This window comes from Corvus brachyrhynchos, unplaced genomic scaffold, assembly GCF_000691975.1.
Source record: "Corvus brachyrhynchos isolate BGI_N302 unplaced genomic scaffold, ASM69197v1 scaffold369, whole genome shotgun sequence".
NCBI lineage: Eukaryota > Metazoa > Chordata > Aves > Passeriformes > Corvidae > Corvus > Corvus brachyrhynchos.
In genome coordinates, this window is record NW_008246055.1 from 107471 (window position 1) to 130625 (window position 23155).

The following is a 23155-nucleotide window of genomic DNA, read 5'->3' on the forward strand; positions in this document are numbered from 1 at the left end:
ATGCCCTGGGATCCCTGGCAGTGTCCAAGGCCAGGCTGGACAGGGCTTGGAGCCACCTGGGACAGTGGAAGGTGTCCCTGCCCATGGCAGGGGTTGGAATGGGATGAGCTTTAAGGTTCCTTCCAACCCAAACCATTCCATGATCTGTGATGAGTAACGCTGGGCTTTGTGCAGCGGTTACGCTGTGTTGTGTTGTTGCACTGAACACACAACTTGACTCTGCCCTCCTCGAGACTGGAGGATTGTGCCAGCCTAGTGATGTATCCAAAAACCGAGGCTGGAATCAGGATTGCCTTGTGGCTTCCTTGGAAGCGTGAGACACGTGGTTTGACAGAGTGCAAATGAGAGCTTGGCTTGTCTGCATGTCTTGGTCTGGCAAGGCTGCCTTAATTCTGTTAACCTTTCAGAGAGTCATTAACATCTAATCACCAACTCTGGTTGCACAACCTTAACTTTACACTGACTGTTTTGCATGGATTTTGGATGCTGGCCTGCCTGCTGCATGGCAAAGGCAAGAGGAGACATTCCCATGTGTTTCTGCAGGGTGCTGAAGTTTTGGCCTTTGTCTTTCTTGTGGAGCAAACTCTCAACTTGTGAGCAGCTGGGACATCGCCTGCAGCACCTCCAGGTCATCAGCAGCACCAAGAAGGCTCAAAGCCAAAATCACCTGATGAGGTATGGAGTACATGTAAAGTTAGGTGTGTCTTGGCTCTATTCCTGTCTCCTGTGGGGAACCCAAACTGTGGATCCCATGCCTGGACAGCACTAGGTCCTCACTGCACCCTATCATGTTGCTCTACTCCCTGCTAGTTTGCACATCTTTACTCTGCACTGTATTTGTATGCATATATATTTGTATCTTTATATGTTAATTATGCTTTTTGCCAGATACCTGCCTTTATCCCTAGCCTGGGAAAGGCAGCTGGGATATTGCACCCCAAAAACTTGTACTGCACCCATGTGTGAGTGCTTTGCTGTCACTACTCCCACAGGCTCATTGCTTCACATGTGCTGCTGTCAACCACTGCCATCCATCAGTGTTCAGTGGCACTTTCCATAAGAGCAGAAAGGTTTAAATGCTCCCCTCTTTCACCCACTCTTTTGGGGGAGCTTTTTGTGCAGAAACTGCAGACCAGAGACTCCACTTACACTGTTAGAACAGTAACAAAGTGTAAGAGAAAAAGCAAACATGCAGCACAGTGAGAGGAACAGAGCAGAGATCTGAGACAGATATTGGATACCCTACGGCTCTTCCACCGCCAGTCTTGTTCTGTGTGGTTCTCTGATCCTGCAGTAATAGACTCCCAGGGAACACTTAAAATAGATTAGCAGATTTGAAGGCCAAAAGTAACTGTGATTGTTTAATCTGATTTCCTGAATAACTCGCGTCATGGAATTCCATTCAGAAACTCAAGCAAGGAAGGGGGAGCTCAGCAGCCCTTCTGGGTTTGTGTATGACCCCAAAACCACTGTTTATGGCCTTGCCTCAGAAAGCCATCTGATCTCAGTGTGGGTGCACCAAGTGCTGGTGCCCTCAGGACTGGTAATTGGTAAATCCCCCTGAGTGGGTATGTACCTTTCTGTCTAACATTCCTCTTTGTGGCTTCAATCCCCTCTTTGCTCCCTGCTAAGAAAGCTTTTGTGGTGTGGCAGGTTCTGAGCAGCTCCATGTTTAGAATCATGGAATCACAGAATATCCTGAGCTGGAAGGGACCCACGGGGATCATCCAGTCCAGCTCCCAGCCCTGCACAGACACCCCAACAACCCCACCCTGGGCATCCCTGGCAGCGCTGTCCAAACGCTCCTGGAGCTCTGGCAGCCTCGGGGCCGTGCCCATTCCCTGGGGAGCCTGGGCAGTGCACAGCACCCTCTGGGGGAAGAGTCTTTTCCTAATATCCAACCTGACCCTGCCCTGGCCCAGCTCCAGCCACTCCCTGGGTCCTGTCCCTGTCACAGATCGGAGCTGCTCCTCAGGAGGAAGCTGTAAACAGCTGTGAGGTCTCCCCTCAGTCTTCCCCTCTCCAGGCTGAACAAACCTGTCCTGTGCTTGGCCACAGAATGAGCAGCACACCAGTGGACGTGAAAAGATTCTGCAATTGTTCCTCTTCAGTGAGTTGTCCTGGTGTCCCTGGGACATTAAAGGTGCTACATAAGCAAAGCCAACAACTGTCATTGAAACATTAAGCACTGCCCTTCCTTTTTCTCTCGCTCTGTTTCTCTCTACCCTGCCTGCAGGAAAGCCAACATCTTTGTCTCTCTGCTGATTGATGTGGCCCTGGGGATACTGCTGATTTCGTGGCTGTACAGGAAGAACCGCATTGGTCACCTTGCTGACACTCTCATCCCTGTGGCTGATGTAAGTGGCCAAATCTGATCCCCTTTCACCTGCTCTGGGCACTGCCCAGCTCTCGATGCCTGGGGTGGTTGTAAGGAGGCAATGCCTCACACACAAGGGTTTCAGAGAGACCTGTGTGAAGTCATGCAAATTAGGTCTTCTCAAGAACAGTGAAATCTTCAAATCAAGCCTGTTGGGGCTGCTCAAAAGAAACTCAGCTCTGCTTTGCATGTGCTGTGAATAGTAATTAGATGTTTATGGGAGGGCTCCTCCAGCTCCTAAAGGAACAATTATGGCTTGGACAGAGCTCTGCAGCTGCAGGTTGGGTGGTTATGGAGGCACAGTGCTTTTATTTTTTTCCAGAGTCAACAGAAAGTGTCCTCAGGTTGTTGCTATATGAATTGTGGTGGAAAAAAGCCATAACCTGGGTTGAATCTGATTAACTGCTGGAAAGTCAAACATGATAAGCAGTGTAGCTGTGCTTGTAAAGGAGTTTCGTGGGGAAGTCCAAAGGCTTTGCTGGTCAGGGTACAAACACCTGAAATCCTGCCTAAGAGCTCTGGGGTATGGATGCTAAACTAGGAAAACTTGCTGTGTCTTGTGATTTTCTTAAACATAACTCCTCTTGCCCACTGAGATCCCTCAACATCAGCAGAAATTCACGGATAGCAAGTATGACTCACACTGTCCTGCTCTTCTGTGGTTCATTTTAGGTGCAGAGCTCCAGTATATCTGTTTAGTGGCAGTAAGGAACATATAATGTACTTCAGAGGCTGGAGACCAGACCACTAATCTGAGGTCAGCTCTGTTTTAAGAGCTTCTGTGTCTTGGGAATACATGTGCAACCAGTTTTGAGCCCTGCCATGCAGCTGCACAGCCTAATCCTTTCTCTGCCCAGTTTGCTTTCATTTCTGAATGGGTCTTTCCATTGGTTTCTTTCTAGCAGCTGGAGAATGTCTTCTCTCTGCTCTTTCTCCAACTTCTTTCTCTTCTTCTGGGAAGAATTTAAATCTGATCAGAGAATTCCAGCAGCAGTTTATTTTTCCTATTTATGCCACATTTCCTGGGAAGAGCACACATTTCCCTTGACAATGATCTTCTTGGTCCATGTCTAACTTCTTAATGATTACAAGGTCTCTGATCATTCTTGTACATGCTGGACTTTCAGAAAGCAGGTATGGAGTGTCCAGCATAGCTGTGGATCAGGATTATTGCTGGTTTTCTTACCGTTCATAGTCAAACTTTTAAGGACAGCATGTTCTAAGGATTGCTGCAGACACTACTCAGCAGCAGTGGTGGGTAGGAAGAACCACATTTGTTGCAGGACACTTGCTCTTGGTTTTGAGCTCTACACTGCAAATATTCCTCTAAGCCTTATTCCTACATCTTTTCCCTTACAGATATTTCAGCTGGAGAAGTCTGAGTTCTTTAGAGCTTTCCCTTTGGGATTACTGCAAGTGCCCAGCTCTCAGAAATCTGATTTCTTAACAAGTCTGCAGGGAAGTGGCTTTGGCTGCATTCCTGGTTGCACAGGTGGCTCTGGGAGGGATTCCATCTGCCCAGTGTCTTTGGCAGATGGACGCTCTCCGTGCTCAAGGTGTGTCCAACCCCAGCACCTGTCCTGGCCAGGCTTGCTTGTGAGGGTTGCTTGTTTGTTCCTCTTTCAGTAATTTAGCTCATCTGTCACTCAGCTTTTGCCTCATAGTGTCAGCTGTCTTCAGCAAGTCTCCTCCAAGTGTGGACTGTTAGCTGGCTATCACCAGGAGCTGTTTGTTTTCTTTCCTGGAAGTGCTGACTCCTCCGTGTCTGGGGGGGCTGATAGCCGGTCAGTGCCTTTCTTCCTTGTTTTTCCAGGCTTATCAGTTCAGGCCACTCACAACTCTTCTTTTTTCCAGCCTTACTTTCTTCTTTCAGTCATAAGAGATTGTGGACATAAAGTCGTTTGGAGTCCTTTTACTGCCTTTGCTGGGCATTGATTTATATTCATTATGTGCAGGCCTTAAAAAAGGCAGATCTGAGTGATCCTAAAATATACCAATGACTTCAGCATGTGGTGTGCAAGCCAGCACCACTTCTTTTCCAGTATGACAGCAAAATCTCCCCTCAGCCATTCAGCAGTAGGTTTCCTCTCTGCTGCTGAGTGTCCATCTGGTCTGCATTATTCCCATCACTGGGCTTTCTCAAGTGCTTGTGTGTTGCCAAGTTCAGTAACTCAGCATTCCCTGTGTGCAGAGAGCTCCTGTTCCTTCCCTAACACTCTCCTGCTTTGAGCTGTGCCCAGATCTGCTGATGGCATTGACCCTACACCTCTGTGTCTGTTGGTAAATAAAACATGGGATATCTCATTTCTCCCAGAGGGTGCTGGGCACTGCCCAGGCTCCCCAGGGAATGGGCACGGCCCCGAGGCTGCCAGAGCTCCAGGAGCATTTGGAGAATGCTCTCAGGGTTGCCCAGGGTGGGATTGTTGGGGTGTCTGTGCAAGGACTTTGATGATCCTGATGGGTCCCTTCCCACTCAGGATATTCCGTGTTACTATTATAGTAAGATTGTTACATATAATAAAGCCATATACATAACCTCACTTTAACCTTACTGATTTTAATATTGACAGGCTAACCTTATATAACACATAACCTTATTGGTTTGATTGATTGATTTTAACATTGACAAAATCCCAGCTGTGTGGGGCCTGGATACAGTGCTCGGGTTTTTTCCACCCAACATCTCTCTGGAAGGAAGCAGTGCAGGTGGGTTATTTTGACTCTCAGCACTGCCAGGGTCACAAGCTCAGCCTGCTGCCAAGCTGTGTTCCCTGGCCATCCCTTGTCATCCCCTGATAAAATGGACTTCAAATCAGCACGTGGCTGGCAATTGTTGATGCTGCACAAGACATCACTGAGTGCAGCTCCCACTTTCCCAGCGTGCTGTGCTGGCTGTAATAACCAGTTGCTTTTGTCACTCAGTGAGGCAGATGTGATTCAGAGACACCCAGGGAGTAACTGGCAAGGAGCTGTTAGGAAGGACTGATTTTTGAAGCAGGCTTTCAAATCCAAAAATGGAAAACTTGAATAATCTTCCCTCTGTGGGTGCCCTCACAACTCCTACCTTCCTCCTTCCTCTTGATCCCACCAGGCTTCCCAATGGTTCTCCTTGCTTTTGCCTTCCACGAGACAACCTTCTTCCAGAAATACCTGACTCAAAGCACTGCACTGCTTTTAAACAGAACTGCTTATAAACCATCTCCTCTTTTTTTCCCTTCATCTCTTTTATCCTTGCCGATGTCTCTTTTCCCTAAGTTGTAATCTGTTTGAAACAGTTACATATTTATCATAGATTGTGCCTGCAAAAGCATTGCTGGGGCTTGGAGATAATTGGATGTATGTTCCTACTCAGTCCTGTTCCACTGATCCATAAACAAAGCAAGCAGAGAGAACACTTCCTGGAAAATGTTTTTAGATGTTAATTCGTAAAATTGTGTATCTTAGAGCCCCAACCACCTGCAGCAGACACAGGGCAGGTGTGTCTGACAGGGAGAGCTTTGGCTCTGTGTGCTCTGACTTGCACCAGGTAGACCCTTAAAGCTGGAAAAGACCTTTAGGATCACTGAGTCCAACCATCAGTCAGCCCAGCACCGCCGTGTTCACCACCAACCCCTGTGCTCAAGTGCCCCCAGGGATGGTGACCCCAGAACTGCCCTGGGCAGCTGTGCCAGGGCCTGACCACCCTTTCAGTGAAGAAATTTTCCCAGTATCCAACCTAAACCTCCCCTGGCACAACTTGAGGCCATTTCCCCTTGTCCTGTCCCTGTTCCCTGGGAGCAGAGCCCGAAGGTCCCCCCTGAGCCTCCTTTGCTCCAGGCTGAGCCCCTTTCCCAGCTCCCCCAGCTGCTCCTGGTGCTCCAGCCCCTTCCCCAGCTCCACTCCCTTCCCTGGAGCATCACAGTGCCCTGTGTGTCCTTCTCCATCCGTGTCACATCAGCATTAGTCCTCTGCACATGGAAACTAGGAAGAAGAACATGACAGTAAAGAGAATATTTCCACAGTGAGCTCATCTAACCCTCGTTAGCTCCAGTCTCTCTTCAGTTTGGTCATGTCCCAGCACCCTGTTATGAAACACTTCCAAACCTCTGTATCTGATTTATTAATATGCCCACATTCAGTATTCATGACTGCAGGAGGAGAATTGGACTCCCAGACACCTTTCCTGATTCTACTTGCTATTGATCAGTCCTAAAATATCTGTCTGGAAAACAACCTGCAAGGTTATGCCTCAGGACTCTGTTTTGAGATGCCTTGCCCAGCTGAATGACAGCAAGGTAGGGCACCTTCCCAGCATCCCCCTGCCAGGGTTAGCCAGCCCCCCGGGGACGGCCAGCCTCCAGAAATACTCACTGCTAAAATCCAGCCTTGCCGAAGGACTGCTTTCAAGCATTTAAATATTTCATTAAAATCCCCAAATGCTTTTTCTAAGTTACCAATCCAACACTTTAAATATTAAAACCAGTCTATTTATAAAGCAGCAAATGCTTCTTAGCCACGGAGGTGAGCTCCAAGGGATCCAATCAGCCCTGACTTGCAGTGAGACAGAGGGAAAAGGAAGGAAATAGAAAGACAAGCCTTTTGGAGAAGTTGAAAATGGAACCATTAATTTTGCCACTGCACTAAAAGTAAATGTTTACAAACGCATTTTGCCAGGATCTGTTGGTTAATAAAGAAAATGGAATCATTCCCTGGAAATAATTTTTCCTTAGGGAAATTATACATGTGAGTGATAAGGAAAGTAGGCTGCAGTGCATCAGCTTTAGGGAGTGTGGCTTGGTGGTTCTACACATGGGCAGTTTTCAGTGCCCTTCACTTGCATAGGCTTTAAGTGGGATTTTTGAAGACAGGGCTTTTCCTCACAATCTCTGTCCATGTGGGACAGTGTAAGAGGTCACTTCCTCCAGGTATTTTCCCACCTGTTTGCTGAAGGTTATCACTCTCAGCTCCCTCAGTTCAGAGCTTGGTAACTGGAGCTCAGCAATGGTTTCAGCTCAGGGGAGTAGGGCAGGTGTGAAGTTCTGAGGAGAAAAATCACCCAACTGCAAGGGGAGTGTGGAGTAGTGGAGTGGAGAGAGAAAATCAATAAATAACACCAGCCTGGGCTGAAATCACCAGAAAATGTGAATCACAGCCCTCAGTGAAGGGTCTGGAGCACACATTTGAGGTAGGGAGGAACAAGCCCAGAGCTGGTGTTTGGTTTTTTCTGCAGCAGTGAAGTGACAGCACACGGGGCAGGCAGGAACAGCACGAATCCTGAAACTCAGAACCAGAGTCCTGGGGGAGCTGCAGCTCCAATCCTGGGGTCAGCCAGGAGGGACACTGGGGGGCTGGAGCAGGTCCAGGGAAGGGAGCAGAGCTGGGGAAGGCGCTGGAGCACCAGGAGTGGCTGAGGGAGCTGGGAAAGGGGCTCAGCCTGGAGCCAAGCAGGCTCAGGAGGGACCTCCTCACTCTCCTCAACTCCCTGACAGGAGGGGGCAGCTGGGTAACAAGTGACAGGACAAGAGAAAACAGCCTCAAGTTGCAGCAGGGGAGGTTTCAGTTGGATATTGGGAAAATTCCTTTATGAAGAGGGTGGGCAAGCATTGGAACAGGTTGCCCAGGACAGTGGTGGAGTCACCATCCCTGGAAGTGTTCAAAAAGCCGTGTGGATGTGGCACTCGGGGATGTAGCTTAGTGGTGCACCTGGCAGTATGGGGTTCATAGGACTTGGTGAGGTTAGAGGTCTTTTCCAACCATAATCATTTTCTGACTCAGTGATGTGGGGAGGAGCTCCATTAGTGTTTTTCCTCAGTGATTCAAGGCTGCTCCCTTGCTGGGATGCCATGAGTACCTGTCCATGAAGCCTGCAGAGAGTGATAGGCAAGATCAGTGCTATTGCCTAGTACACCACAAAGGATCAAGAAAGTTTGTGCATGAAATACATTTATGTGATTGTGTTTTCTACCCTGCTCTAAACACAGATTGTTTATAAAAATTCACTCTTTTTTGCCCAGTAGTGCACTGCCATCTTCCCCCCTTTTAAAATCCTGACAGCCTTCCCCAACTCATCTCTGACTTTTCACCAGATTGTCCCCAGAAGTGGATTTGTGCACCAGCATTTGCCATCTATTTCCAGAACCCTCATTACCCCAATAAATCCCACTGTGCAAGCCTTCCAGAGGTGACACAGCTCCATGTTCCCAGCACAGAGACCACTGAAGCAGTTCAGGTTCCTCTCAGCTGTTGTGTTTGATTCAGTAAGGACTTTAATAAAGTTGCATTTCTGATTTAAGTAGTCATCTGTAAAGCAGGTGTTTGGATTTTTTCCCATTGCTTTGAAGGTTGTGGTGGAATACTTGAGGGGGCAGCAATTGCAGTGCACTGGCCCTGTTCAGTGTGGTTGCAGTCTTTTCTCTCCATGGCCTTGCTTCCTTGTGTTTGCAGCACGTGGCTGAAGAGCTGCAGGACCTGCTCCAGTGGCTGATGGGAGCACCAGCTGGACTGAAAATGAACCGAGCCTTGGATCAAGTTTTGGGCCGCTTCTTTCTTTACCACATCCATCTTTGGATCAGTAAGTGAAATTGTTTAACTTTCCAGCCTCCCTTTTCATCTCTTCCCTCTGAGTGTTTAATGTTTGCCTAGAGGTGAGTAATGAATCAAAATGCACTTCTGCAAGTACAGACTTGTCTGGGAGTCTTCCTGCTGTGGGAACTGAAGCCAAAGTTGGATTCCCACACAAGGAATTCATCCATATTAAAGTGCTGGTGTAATGCTCTGCAAGAAGTGCAGATCCTGCTGGGGCTGTTACTTGCTGTCACTGGTGGTGAGTGTCCAAGGGAAGGCACTGCTATGAGGTCTTTTGTAGGGTTTCGTGGTCTTTGCCATGTGAGAGGCAGCTCTTGGGATAGGGATGAGAAATATGCAGGGATGCAAATGCCAGCCCTGTCCTATCACCAACTTCAGTTTAGTGCAATTTTATTGTTTCAGGTCCTTCCTTGAAATAACACACCCCTGTTATCCTTGGTGGAGGAGTACAGGCATGATGAACATGAACTCCATAGTTATTATACTGACTTACTTTGTTCACCAGTCAAGTATGGTCTTGTTTCTGTGACTTTGCCCCACTTTGGTGATGAAAGAGACTGTTTGTCCACACTGCTTTATTTTACAAAAGCCATATGAGGTGGCTTTTGTGGGAAGAGCAGAAAAACAGGAATGGTTTTGGTAAAGGTTGATGTGAACAGTTAAAAAGGTACTTAAGAACCTGGACACAAATGTAGAAAATCAAATGTTACATCCCTGGAAGTGTCCAAGGCCAGATTGGATAGGACTGGAAACAACCTGGTCTGGTGGAAGGTGTTCCTGCCCATGGCAGGGGGGTGGCACTAAATGGTCTTTAAGGTCCCTTGCAACCCAAACCATGCCATGCTAATTCCATGAAATCCCATGTGGAGAAAGGTGACTGCTGTGTTCAAGCTAAGCACACTCCTCCCCATCCTCCCAGTGCTGCCCCACCTTGAGCCAGAAACTTTGGCAGAAAGAGAGTTTTTGTTGGCCCTCCTAAAGAGAAGATGACATCTAAAGGAGTTTTCCAGCTTCACTTCCATGTTTTCATGGCTCTGATTTCTGGAGCAGTGTTCTAGGGCAAGGGGAATCAGCCTTTTGAGAGGGTCAGGTGGGAGATAACCCAGTCAAACACTGACCCTCTGCCATGTCCACCAGGCTACATCCACCTGCTGTCCCCCTTCATTGAGATGATCCTGTGGTACGTGGGGCTGTCGGCTTGTCTGGGCCTGACCGTGGCTCTCTGCATCCTCTCTGACATCATTGCACTCCTGACCTTCCACATCTACTGCTTCTATGTCTACGGGGCCAGGTGAGTCCCCCTCCCTCTCTGGGGTTTGCTTGGAAACACCTCAGGCCATGGTGAAGCATTCAGTCCTGGTGTAGTTCTCCTGAATTCAGTTTAACCCACGATTAATTTCTTGCAGTCTTTTAAGCCTGTAGACATGATGGCCGCAGCAGTACAAGCAGCCTACCTTTCATTTCTCCTGCATTTGGATATTTATCTGTCATGGTAGTGACCTGGAAAGATAAAACTGCATGGCAGGCAGAGGACAAGAAAGCAGCAAGCAGCTCACCCCATCCCTTTGATTCAGCCTCGGAGTTCTCTCCTCAGTTGCATCCTGCTGGAGATATGGAGGGGAACTGGAAAAGAGGAGGAGAGGGGAACCCCTGTAGTTTTGGAGAAGCCCCAAAATCCCAGTCTCTGCCCTGCTTCAGAGGTCCTTGCCTGCACTGTGGAGCACAGATGGCAGGTTTGGGGTCACAGGGGGTCGTGACACTCTCCTGGTGTCATTGTCTGGAGGGTCCCGTGGCCTGAGAGCTGGGCAAAGGCTCTGAATGAGTAGGGGGAGTGCAGGGGGCTTTGTTGGGGTTCCTGTGCAAGAGGTGCCCATCACTGTGCTCTGCTCCTGCTCTCCTCTAACTTGTGCTGCACCAAGGAGTCCCACAGGCCACAGGATGTGTTTGCCAGGGAGGTGGGATACAAGAGATAAAGGACCTTTTGCCTTTTAAGGTACAGAATGGCCATTGTCCCTCCTCAGGCTTTACTTTGCAAACAACACAAGAAATAGTAAATCTTTAGATCTGGGTAGTTTAGGGAATGGTTGGAAATATTGAGACCCGATTTATGAGCCGGATCTGTTGTGAGCATAGGTCTTACACCCAGCATCAGTAATGTCAGGAGTGGGAGGTCTCTTCTCAACACCTCTAATTACTGGAATTTCTGTGTTGGTCTGTGAGGGGTGGCCTTGCTCATCCTAGTTGTGCAGAGTGGTAGTAGGAAGTAGGAAAAGCATTTTCTCAGCTGTTTGCTCTTCCCTGGAGTTGCAGGGAGCCAGCCCACCAGTCTCGTGTTTGTCAGAAGTATAGAGAGCTGTGCGCTGTTACCGTGGAGAGCCAGGAAGAGTCAGCAGCCACCGCAGCCACCACAGCCCCTTGAATTCCTGTGGCTGGCAGGAGGAAGAATTTGCTGGTCCAGGTGCTGGTGAAGCCTGAGATCCCCTTCTGGGGCAAACAGCAGAGTGAAACGAGGGCAGGCGTGTGTGTGCAGGCAGCAGGGCAGGTGCGGCTGGTGCCACTGCAGCAACACCCACTGGGTGTCATGTCGGGGTGCAGGGAGAGCGTGGCCTTAGTCAGAGCCATGGGCAGGTGTGTGCCAGAACCTGGAGGAGTTGTCCTGGGCTCCCTCCTGCCTAGGGATTAGTGCACCAAGCTGTGCCTGCCAGTCTGGAGGCACCCTGCCAATTCCTTGAAGCAGTTGGTGTTCCTCAAACCAGATTCTTCTCTTGGATGAGACTCCTTGCCTCTGCTTTCACATTGCTGCTGTGAAATCTGAGCAGCCTCCACACCTTAGCTAGCCTAGTTTGCCAGTCTGGCTTTCGTAGCTCAGGCTTTCTCAGACTCTGTTCTGCCCCACACATTGGCCATGTACCCTTTCTTTACATCCCTGTATGTTGGCACAGCTGCCCAGGGCTCTTTGTGCCTCCTCTCCATCCCAAGGGCTCTTTCTTCCTTGATGTTATTCCATAAAGAGGTGTCTGTTTCCCACCCCTTGTCACCCCAAGTTTCCCTCACCGTTGTCATCTTTCTGTGAGGGAAGTAGCTCCAAGTCTCACAGCACCAAGTTCTGAAAGCCTGAGGAAGGGGTGCAGTAGGGGCCACCAGGCATTTCAGTGATCTCTTCCCACTCTTAAGGATTTTTGGAGCTGTGGGTTACCAGAGAAGCTGCAGGGGCTCCACTCCTCCCCCTTGTATCTCTGTGCTGCAGAGGCACAGTTGCCTTGCAATGGACTCAGGTGTGGGGGTAAGACCTTGGCCAGCCCTGTCTGCAAGGGTGTGAAGGCAGGGGAAGGGACAGATCTGACCTGAGGAGACACAGGTGAGCTTGGGGAAATAAGATTGCTGGTTCTTTTCATAGAACCATGGAACAGTTTGGGTTGGAAGGAACCTTAAAGCTCATCTCATTCCAACCCCTGCCATGGGCAGGGACATCTTCCACTGTCCCAGGATGCTCCAAGTCCCATCCAGCCTGGGCTTGGACACTTCCAGGGATCCAGGGGCAGCCACAGCTTCTCTGGGCAACCTGTGCCAGGGCCTCAGCACCCTTTTGCTGCAGGGAAGGTGTTGCCATGAGGCTGGTGATTGCTACAGCCCCAGGGCATGGCCTGGCCATTGCCCTCCAGTGGCCCAGAGCTGGCTGCAGTAGCCCCCGTGCCAGGGGCCAGCCCAGATAGGGTTGACTGAGCCATGAGTCTTTATCTGCATCATTCCCAGTGGGTTTCTTTTGCCACCCCTGGCTCTGCAGGTGGGTGAGTGGGCATGGGTCTGTGATGGTGACAGCTGGGTGGTGCTGGAGCTGGGCACTGCCCGCTGTGCTGCACAGAGTCTTCTCTTTGCTCAGGCTCTACTGCCTGAAGATCTACGGCCTGTCCTCTCTGTGGCGCCTGTTTCGGGGCAAGAAGTGGAACGTGCTGCGGCAGCGGGTGGATTCCTGCTCCTATGACCTGGACCAGGTAGTGCCACGGCCCCAGGGACACTCCAGGGCACTGCCACAGGGATGGCCTCCCATCCTGCTCTGACTGATACTGGGACAGAGCCACGGGAGCCTTTGTGGTGCCCAGAACAGGAACATACCCCAACACTGACTCCATGGCTCTTCTGCTACCTTAGAGCACTCCTTGACTGCCCTGCAGCACCCCTACATTGCCCTGCACCCCTTCCCTGCCCCCCAGCACCCCTTCCTTACCTGCAGCGGCCCTTCCCTTCCCTGCACTCCTCCCCTTCCCTGCGGCACCTCTTCCCTGCCCTGCACCCCTTCCTTGCACCCCTTCTCTACCCTGCACCCTTTCCCTGCTCTCCAGCATCCCTTCCTTGCCTTCCAGCACACCTTCCCTTCCCTGGACCCTTTCCCTGCCCTCCAGCATCCTTTCCCTGCCCTGCACCCCTTGCCTGCCCTCCAGCATCCCTTCTCTTGCTCAGAGGGCCAAATTCTGGCAAGTACAGAATTGCCCTGAGCACCTGCCAGGCACCCAGCGAGCTGTGGTGGGTGCTGCAGATGCTGGCAGCTCCCGGAGGCTGGAGTGGGAATGGGGGAGGGATGGAGGCAGTTGGAAATGTGGTGCCCAGCAGTGTTGCCACAGTAACAGCCGTGGCAGCGTTTCTATTAAAAGGCCCCGTTTCATTCACGTTGTGCTGGAGCCTGGCCCACACACTCTCACTCAGGCAGAGGCAATTTTTGTGGAGTGCTGTAAGCTCTTTTTAATTTCTGAAATGCCATGCAAAAGTCCAGCAGAGCCTGAACTGCTCCAGGCCAGCAGCTGCAAACATCACTGAAATAATACAATAATATTTGGAAACTTGCAGGGTCAGCGCCTCTCTCTATTACAGCAGATAACTTTGAGCTTCTTGCACCACAGCTGAGAGCTGGTTTTCTGTTTCTTTGGTGATTAAAAGCCTCTGTGCCAGGTTTGCATCAGGGCTCACTCCCTGTGTACTTTGAGGAGAATTGCTTTGGCACTTCAGGCTTCATCCTGCTGCTCTGGAGACCAGTGGGAATTGTGTCGCTGGCCGGGTAGGAAGAGACATTCAAAGCAGACCTTAAAAGACTTTTGGTGGTTTAAACAACTGCGGTGGGGTGACAGGAGAGGGGAGAAACAACTGCTGTGAGGAGAATGGATTGGGTTGTGATCTATTCCTGGTTACATCCCTAAAGCTGGGATGCTGATCCACCTCTGTGCCGTGGCTGCTGGGTTATTTTCTTCCATGATGTTCCACAGCCGCGGTCCCTTTTTGCAGAGGTTGCAGTGCCCTGCGCTCCTGTGGCCTCTCTGTTCTGGAAGTGGTGACTGGAAATTGAAGAGTCAGGTCCCTGTTTGTTACAAATCTGAGTTTCTCCCACTTGGAATTATTTAGACCTACGCCAACTGGGCTGGCCCAGAGTAAAAATAACTTTTTCTGTGGGCAGTGGAGCTAATGACACCTGCTTCCTTCAGGATTTTTCTCCTTTATCTTCTAAATATTGCTCCCCGACTCCAGCTTCTTCCTCTCTCCCACCTTCCCACTGAGCAAGAGGCAGAATTTCTGTGGCTGGACAGCTCAGCCAGTTGCTGACTTGGGGAATGTGTATCACCCAAATTCTGTCAGGTTTGCACCAGGTGCCTGCACTGCTGAAACAAGGAGGAGCTGAAGTACCTATCAATTCTTTACAGAATTCCCATTCAAATTACCACTTCTTTTTCTTTTCCACATTTTTCTGATCAGTGGCTCTAGAACTTTTGGGGACAGAGAGTGGAAAAATTGCACTATCATGTAAATCTTGTTTCCTAAGGAAGCTGGCCTGAAATGGGAAATGTTGAGTGTTGTCTATAAAGGAAAAGTGCTGTCAGGATCCAGCTTTTATTTATCTTTCCAAATGTACCCCCATAATAAGGAGTTTTGAAGAAGGCCCAGTGAGAGGAGAAATACTGAAAATATCCAAGGTAACAGCATTATTCACATAGGCAACATAAAAACACATTAAGGAGTCCTGCAAACTTCCATTGCCTCAGAGTCTCCTATTCTTTATTTGTAATGTATTTTATTTTGCCATTGCTCTGCTCATGATTGTGTTTCCTTTTTCCCTAGTTATTTATTGGCACTTTGCTGTTCACAATCCTGCTGTTCCTCCTGCCTACAACTGCACTGTATTATTTGGTGTTTACCCTGGTAAGATTTAACCCTTGAAACAAGTCAAACTCTCTTCTGAGATAGTAAAAAATGGTTTCCTAGGCGTTTATGATCATCCATAAAGAAAATAAAAATGTAGGTCTCTTAGGAAGGATTCTCACACAGCTCATGTTTGTGTTTTTCCAAAGGGAATTCCCAGCAAATCCTGGCCAGCAGGAAAAGCTGTTCCCCTCTCTTTCTCTCAGAAGCTGTTTTTTTATCTTTCCATCCACATCTGTGGTGATGGCCCCTCTAGTCTGATCCAGAACTTTTTTTTCAGGGAATTAACTTGCTGTATTAAATGTTTTCAGCCAAGCTTTCCTCAGAGGCTGGAACTTCTTTATTTTTCTTTTTTCCCCCCCAATATGACCAGTCCTCTCTGTGGTCTGCCCAGAGCCAAATTTTCCACAGACAGTGGCCATCACATGCTTTCAGCAGCTTTTTTGAGCCCTCTCTTTTCAGATGAGCTTGGCAGCAGAAAATAACTGCAGTGTGACAAAAGGAGGTGCTTTAGTCAGGGACAGAAAACACAGAGCAGGAAGCTCATTTCTGCCTGCTCTGCTCTTGCTTAGGCTCTACGTGGGGTTTCTTCAGGCAGAAATGAGCTGCTGCAGCTCACTGTTGGAGAGAGGGAAATTTACATTCACTGGTACATAGTGATGGAGTTGACTCAAAATGGGAGAATTTGGGCTTCCTTTTCAACTGTGGCTGTTGAAAGTGGAATAGTTCTCGTGTCCTTGCTGGTCACAGCATCCCCAACTCTGGGAGCTTCATTCCAGTTATCCCCTTCAACTGAGGTTGCTGAGGACCCTCACGCAGGGTCTGGATGCTCAGCACTTCCAGACATCACACCTGCTTTGGGAGGCTTTAGCTTAGCACACAGCAGTGTCAGATCCCAGCTCAGCTCAGGAATTTACAGCTGTTTCATCTCCTGTTTCCTGAGATTTTCTCTTAAACTGGTTTCTGTAGCTCCGGTTGCTGGTGGTGATTGTGCAGGGCCTCATACGCTTGCTGGTGGACCTGATTGATTCCCTGCCTCTTTATTCCCTCATCCTTCGCCTCTGCAGATCCTACAGGCTCGCAGGTGAGTCCCTCAGCTCTGCCCCTGCAGCACTTCAAGTATTTTGCATTATGTGCTTGATTTTGGTGCACTGGGTCACTCCTGAATTGAAGATGCAGTGGGGGTAGGAAAGAACCCAAGGCTCAAGTCGTGCAGGTGTCCCTACTGTGAACCAGTTCCTGCAAGGAGCAGGATGAGGATGTCAATGGAAAGAAATCTGAACCTGAAGCAGAATTAGGAGCACCTTTACAAAGCCCTTGGCCACTAAAAGTGACATCCAAACAAGCCCCATATAAACGAGCTCATCTTTTATTCCAGTTCTGGACTGCCAGGTCAGGTAAAACTTCTGCGAACCAAACGTGGCATGGAGCTGTGTCAGGGGAGGTTTTATATCCAGGGATATCAGGGAAAGGCTCTTTCCCCAGAGGGTGCTGGGCACTGCCCAGGCTCCCCAGGGAATGGGCACGGCCCCGAGGCTGCCAGAGCTCCAGGAGCGTTTGGACAGCGCTGCCAGGGATGCCCAGGGTGGGGTTGTTGGGGTGTCTGTGCAGGGCCAGGGGTTGGACTGGATGATTCTTGTGTGTCCCTTCCAAACCAGGATATTCCATGATTCTGTGAAACAGGCTCATAACCTTGGGTGTTCGGGCTCTGAAACAAGCCAAATCACAAAAATACTTGGAATATCAGCTGTTCCAAAGGGCTGGATCTACAGTGGTTGCAAATCAATGGAGCTCTTTCAGTTCTATGCTGACTTTGACTGACTGAAGCCCTGACCTGAGGTGTTTGGGTTAATTTCAAAGCTCTGGGCAGAGTTCAGATAATCATTCCCTTTTTGAGACTAATCTGTCACCATTTGGAAGCCAGACATTGTTTTTCCATTTTGGGTAACCATAAACCATGGCTGGCACCAGAGTAAGGACTCATTTTGGAATGCCTTTGACTGTCCACAGCTATGGTTAATCTAGTTACAGTCAAGCACATCTAAATTATTATCTCCCATCCTTTTAAAGAAAGGAATTTAGCATAGAAGAAAGAACTTGATCATCAGTAAACCAAGGCCAGTCATCAAAGGCAGAGGAAGCTTGAGGCAACCTCAGCAGCTTTGTCTGCTGGAACACTGCCAGGCTCAGTTTTGGGAAGGTAGAGCTGAGCTGTGTTACCAACTCTGTTGCTTTTCCATGGGAGCCTTGAGCAGGTTCCTATGAATTTCCTGGCAGAAACATCTTAAAGCCTTCAGGGCTGTCTCTGGGGAGCAGGAGATGCTGCTGAAGAAAACTGACCCAGTAATGAGCAGGATGTAGGGCAGGAGGAAATCTTGGTGCCACTGAGAGGTGTAAGACCACAATTTCCTTTAGGTTATGTAAGGCCACAGGTTACTTCTCCTCATTCCTGTTCAGCCAGGTCTCTGCTGCAGGAAACGAGCCCCCACCCAAGCAGGGGATTGTCCTCTCAGCTGAGTTCCTTAACTGGCACTGCAGTGCCCTGGTGCCTGTGAGATGAAGAGGCATCTCTGAGCATTTCTGCAGCCTGTGTTCCTGCCCCAGCACAAAACGGTGGCGTGGCAACAGGAACAGATGGAGCAGTTGAATCCAATTCAAAGGACTTCAGAGAGTACACATCACATGGTGTCCTCACTGCTGAGGTGCTGCCTCCCTTGTCAGGCTCAGAACTTGGATAAGACATCCTCTGGCAGGTGTTAGGGCAGCTGATCTTACAGGCACCATCAAGATGGTTCTACCAACATGAATGGATAGTTTTTGCTGGTAGGAAGGGGGTTGAGTTCAGCTCAGTTCAGTTGTGGCATCTGGCCTCCAAGTTGTTTGACAAGTGTCTGAATTGACAAAATACTCCACTGATGAAGCCCAGGCCAGGGGTAGGTGGATGATCCATCCACACACCAGAAACTAAATGCATTTTTTCTTTCCACACATCCAAAGTGAAATATTTATGACTTTAAAAAGCCTTTTTTACCCACATCACAGCAGATGTCCTCTGTGCAAGAGTTCTGTGCACCCAGTGTCAGCTCAAGGGGTACCACCTTGGTTGGGATGTGGATTCACAGCATGAAGAAAGGCACAGCAGAGGCTTCAGGGCTCTCAGACTCTGCCCACACACAGGTCACCAGCATTGTTTGATTGTGAACAGGCCAGCTCGTTTTTCCTGTACTTTGGCTTCCCAGTTTTCACAGTGGAAACGTTGGCACAGGTTTTGTTGTGGTTCTGTAGGGCCTGCCATGATTGCTGGAGTCCAAACCAGCAGTGCCCTCACTTGAGTGTGCTGTCATGTGAAACAAAGCAAATGAGTTCATGTCCTGACCTCTCCTGTGCCACTGACGATTCCTTTTTACAGGAAAAGCAGACCCCTGAGCTCTGGAGTTGGCTGGAAATCACGGAATAGTTCAGGGTTCTTCTGTGCTGGAGTGATCTGCAGGAGCCTGAGCCTTCCTGCTCTTCCTGTGAGAAGGGAACTGCTCAGAGTTCTGAGCTCTGCAGTAGTCTGCAGCTCATTCTAAAATGAATTTATAGCCTTTTTGCGCTTGTATTTTCTTAGAAGTTTGAGACTCTTGAGCAATTAAATAATGTAATTAAGAAATTGTTGGCTGTAGAAGGGAGGTGTGTGGCCAGGACCTACAGAACCAGCATTTGCTGGGAGGATGGAGTGTTCCTGGGATAAAACTCCAGAGTGCTCGACCACATACCTGAACCTTCAATGCCTGCTTGTTTCTGTCTCTCTCTGACAAAGTCTGCCAGAAAAGTAGTTCCTGGAATGGCTTAGACAATTCCTCATAGCCAAAGCTCTGTGAATCACATTGAGCACTTTGGTCATCCAGCCCATTTGCTTGTTGAGGCCCGGGGTACTCAAACATCTATTTCAAGCCACTGGGGAAGCCCCTCTTTCAATATAATCCAGCAAGATGCAGCTAAATCCCTCCTGTCCTGGACAGAAAAAGCTTTATGATTTGGGGAGAGAGTTTAAACCAGAGCTGTGTGCTAGAGAAAAGCATTCTGTCCCAGGAGGGAACTGTATCATTTTAATTAATTCAAAGCTTGAGGAAAAAGAGAAAACATTTTGGTTTTTCAGTGTGCAAGAGTCACAGAGATACTGCAGCAATGGCACTTACACAGTGAAGAGTTTTATTTCTATTTGTGCTCCTGTCACTGTTTGATCTGTGCCTTAGTCTTTTCTCATCTTCTTACCTGCAGGAAGGAATAACAGGACATGCTTGGCTGGAACAGGTTTGCAGAGATGGATTGGTGGTTTTATTTCTGTGGAGTAATTTGACATCTTTGAAAGAAAAATGCCTCTCTGGTCCAAGCTGTTACCTTTGAAACATTGTATTAAATCTTTGTGCGCACTGTGTCACCCGTGGAATCCAAAATCTTTCCTATTTGTCTTTACAGTATTGGCAATGAGGCAGATCCAAGAGGAAATAGGAAAGTGGCAGGTTTGATGGGGTCAGCCTGTTAAAAACATGTGGATGCTGGGATCAATGGGCAGGGATTGCTTTGAAATGTTTTAATGCCTCCAGGTCAGCCACTTCCCTCCCTGAGGCTGAAAGAGGGACAGATTTGTACATGTGCTCTGTCCACATGAGCACGAATTAATGGTGCCTGCTCCTAAAATGGAGTTCCCATTCTCATGGAAGTTTGGGAAAAGTGGAAGGTTTCTCCAGTCCCTCTGTCATCATCAGGTCTGCCTGGCTGATTCCTAGGCTCTGTGCTTGCTCTAGGACTGGGTTTTCAAGCTGGAGGTGAGAGGGGTTGCTTTTAATGGAGCTGTGTCATCAGGCTTAAAGCATTGTAGAGACAATCCATGATTCCTGTTGCAAATGGGGAACGTTCCCAAATCCAGAAAGGCTGAAGACAATTTCTAGGGAATTGGTGCTCAGCCAACAGCACTGGGCAGCAAATGCATGGTCTGTGCTCCAGGCATTGAACCATGGAATATCCTGAGTGGGAAAAGACCACAAGGATCATCGAGTCCAGCTCCTGGCCCTGCACAGGACACCCCAACAATGCCACCATGGGTTTGGTTTTCTTGTTTTGTGTCTTTGCAGCTGGAGTGAAGTTCAGAGTCCTTGAGCAGCAGGATGGCAAACCTCTGCGGCTCCTTATGCAGGTGAGGCCCCTGAGCAGTCCGTGACAATTCATTCCCCCCAGAGTGACCCCAGTCCATCCATTCTGCTCCCACTGAAAGGCTCCACTTCAAAATTATCAGCTGTAAAATGCTGAAACAGGGGAAATAATTCCATGTTGCTATGTGGCTGCTGCTTTCTGTGCTTTTTGATGCCCTGCTTGAGTCCTGTGTTTGGAGAAAATGCAGTGCCTGGATGGTGGGAAGTGAAATGTAGAAGAAGGGGAGGTAGGAGAAACAGAGCAGTGTCACTTCTGGGATTAAGATCTCATGCCATTATCACCTCCTGGCTCTGGGCAGCTTAATGTGACAATTGCTGAACACTGGGAGAAGCAAAAGAAGGCAGTTAAACCATCCAAAGTGAAGCAGCAGGAAAAGCTCTTCCCCTCCAGAGGTGGTGGAAAGCCTTGGCTGCCCCATGACACCAGCAGGACAAGAGCCTGGGCAAGTGAGAGAGGAAAGGGCCTCCTGCTTTTCTCCTGAGTTGCCCTGGTGAGGGGTATGGGCAAAGCTTTCCTGTGCTTTTGCAACCCCCCCTCCATTCCCACACTCTGGCATCAAAGATACTAAAGGAAATTATCTTCTGAGAAGAAATGAGGTGTTGGCAGCAGGGAAGTTCTCCTTACACTTTCAGGAGCGACATTTCCATCTCCTGACCCAGCAGGAACACAGCCATATCCCGGGGTGGCTTTTCTTGCTCTCTGTATCCTAAGAGGAGAGGCTGCCAGTAGTGTATAGCACTTATAAAAGCACTTGGACACTGGGGGAGTGTGTGGGAAGGATTGAACTGCAGCTTCCCAGCCCTTTTGCTTTTTCCATCACCAGTCCCACCCTATTTCAGCAAAGGTCAGGCTAGCAGGGAACCAGCAAACCAGCTACTAGCAATTCCAGAGGGAATCCCTGCAACAGATGTCTTCTAGGGCAAAACTAGCATTCTCTAAGCAAGCTGTCTTCCCAGCTCTGCCTTTCAGTAGGATAGTGGTGTAAGAACCAAAATCTGCCATCCTCCGTGGCCAGGAGAGTCCAGAAAAAGGAAACCAAACACCAGAGGTGAGGCACAGGAGCTGCTGAGCAGAGGCTTTCACATCAGTGTGTGTGAGAGATGAGGTGGATGGAGTCTTCAGAGAGAAAAGACCACGACTTAAAAGAGCAGAGGCAGTGAGTCATATGACTGTGATGAATTTTCCTTGGACCACTGCAGGAAGATCCATTTTCTATCTGGAATATAGCACAAGTCATCACCTCAAGAGGTGGAAGTGCTGCAGTAGATGTCTGTCCCAGCCTTCTGTTCAAATAATAATGAGCAGACGGTCAGAAAAGGCATTTTTTGCTCTCTTTGTGCTGGTGGAAATGAAAAATGGGCTTGTGTCAGAAATCCTGCTGAGTATCCCAATTTCTGATAGGCCTTTGGAGAGGGCAATCTGAAGAACCTATTTTTAAGTGAAATGCTAAAATTCTTATTTATTGTACATAAATTGTGCCTTTCTGGAGATTCCACGGTGGCTTTGCCCCCTCTCTGTGCAGAACCCTCTTGGAGCAGTGCCTGATGGAAGCAAGGCTGCATGCATGGAGCTACGCCCAAAATAATTGAAGCTGTAGGGGATAGTCTGAGCTGTCCTGTGGGGCACTGGGAATGGATTAGAAATCAATAATGCTGGCTTTGAGCATTCCCAACCAACTCCTGGTTCAGCCAAGGGATTATTTTTGATTTTTAAGATAGCGTCTCTGGAATGCAAAGTCCAGACCCTGGAGGGGGGCAGAGGATGGGGGATGATATTTCCATTCCAAATGCTGCTTAAGATTCTTCAGGAAGTCTTACATAGGTCAGTGTTTTCATTAGTGTTTAAAATAATTTCTTTTGGTGCACAAGAAGAAATATTTCTGGCAGTGTGGCTCAATTGAACCGATAGCCCAGGGAGAAAAGTGGCTTTAAGCTGAAGGAGGGCAGGTCTGGAGTAGATATTAGGAAAAAATTCTTCCCTTTGAAGGTGGGGAGGCCCTGGCACAGGGTGCCCAGAGCAGCTGTGGCTGCCCCTGGATCCCTGGCAGTGTCCAAGCCCAGGCTGGACGGAGCTTGGAGCAACCTGGAAGGTGTCCCTGCCCATGGCAGGAGGTGGGATGGGATGAGCTTTAAGGTCCCTTCCAACCCAAACAGTCTGAGATTCTGGGATTCTAGGACACAATGAGTTTGATCCATTCATGTACCTTCTGCTGAAAGTCTCATCTTGCCCAGCAATTGCTTTGGAAAGGGTTGAACAACAGAGGAAGGGAAAAGGGAACAGCTCCATTAGGATGGATATTCTAAGCAGGGTTTGTTATAGCTTTACAGAACTTTCATAAGGAGAACAAATATTGCCCCTTCACTAATAAATGAGTTTTGCCTGTTTACTTCCATTTGTACCAGGAGAGGCAGGGACATGAATTGCTGTGGGTGTAAAAAGCCCTGGTTACTGCAGGGCCAGTGTTACCCCTGGGTATCACCACTCTGCCCAGGGATGCTTCTCAACCGCAAATGTTGTGTCCAGACCTTCCAGCCCACACAGCTGATAGTCAAAGGAACACTCACTGTGTCTCTCCCTTGTAGAGCAGCAGTTCCTGTCCTCCTCCCCCAGCATGTTTGCACTTAAAACACTCTGCTTTGCCTACAGCTGAGGAAATGGGCAGAAACAGTTACTCGGGTTTTACGGCTGCTAGTTCTGGGGACAGGTTTCTTTGGCCCTTTTTTTTTTTTCCCTGTTTACTCTTTCCTTATAATTTTCCCTGCAAGCAGCTGCCCCGGCCTTTTTCCTAAACTTCCTATGGATGCTTCTGTGTACAGGCATTTCCCCCTTCTGCTT

The 23155-nt window shown here is 48.9% G+C and overlaps 1 protein-coding gene across 3 annotated transcripts in view; it reads left to right on the forward strand.

Annotated features, from left to right (window-relative positions):
- PIGQ (phosphatidylinositol glycan anchor biosynthesis class Q) overlaps positions 1–23155 on the forward strand; it is a 37603-nt gene that overhangs the window by 8543 nt on the left and 5905 nt on the right. Inside the window, exons 3-10 of one of the 3 annotated variants that reach the window (XM_008642377.2) lie at positions 544–675; positions 2237–2357; positions 8801–8927; positions 10079–10232; positions 12822–12933; positions 15044–15124; positions 16094–16208; positions 20242–20303. In XM_008642377.2, coding sequence (XP_008640599.2) covers positions 544–675; positions 2237–2357; positions 8801–8927; positions 10079–10232; positions 12822–12933; positions 15044–15124; positions 16094–16208; positions 20242–20303 — 904 coding nt within the window. The remainder of the gene's footprint in view (positions 1–543; positions 676–2236; positions 2358–8800; positions 8928–10078; positions 10233–12821; positions 12934–15043; positions 15125–16093; positions 16209–20241; positions 20304–23155) is intronic. The other 2 variants (XM_017745738.1, XM_017745739.1) reach the window with 2 other exon arrangements.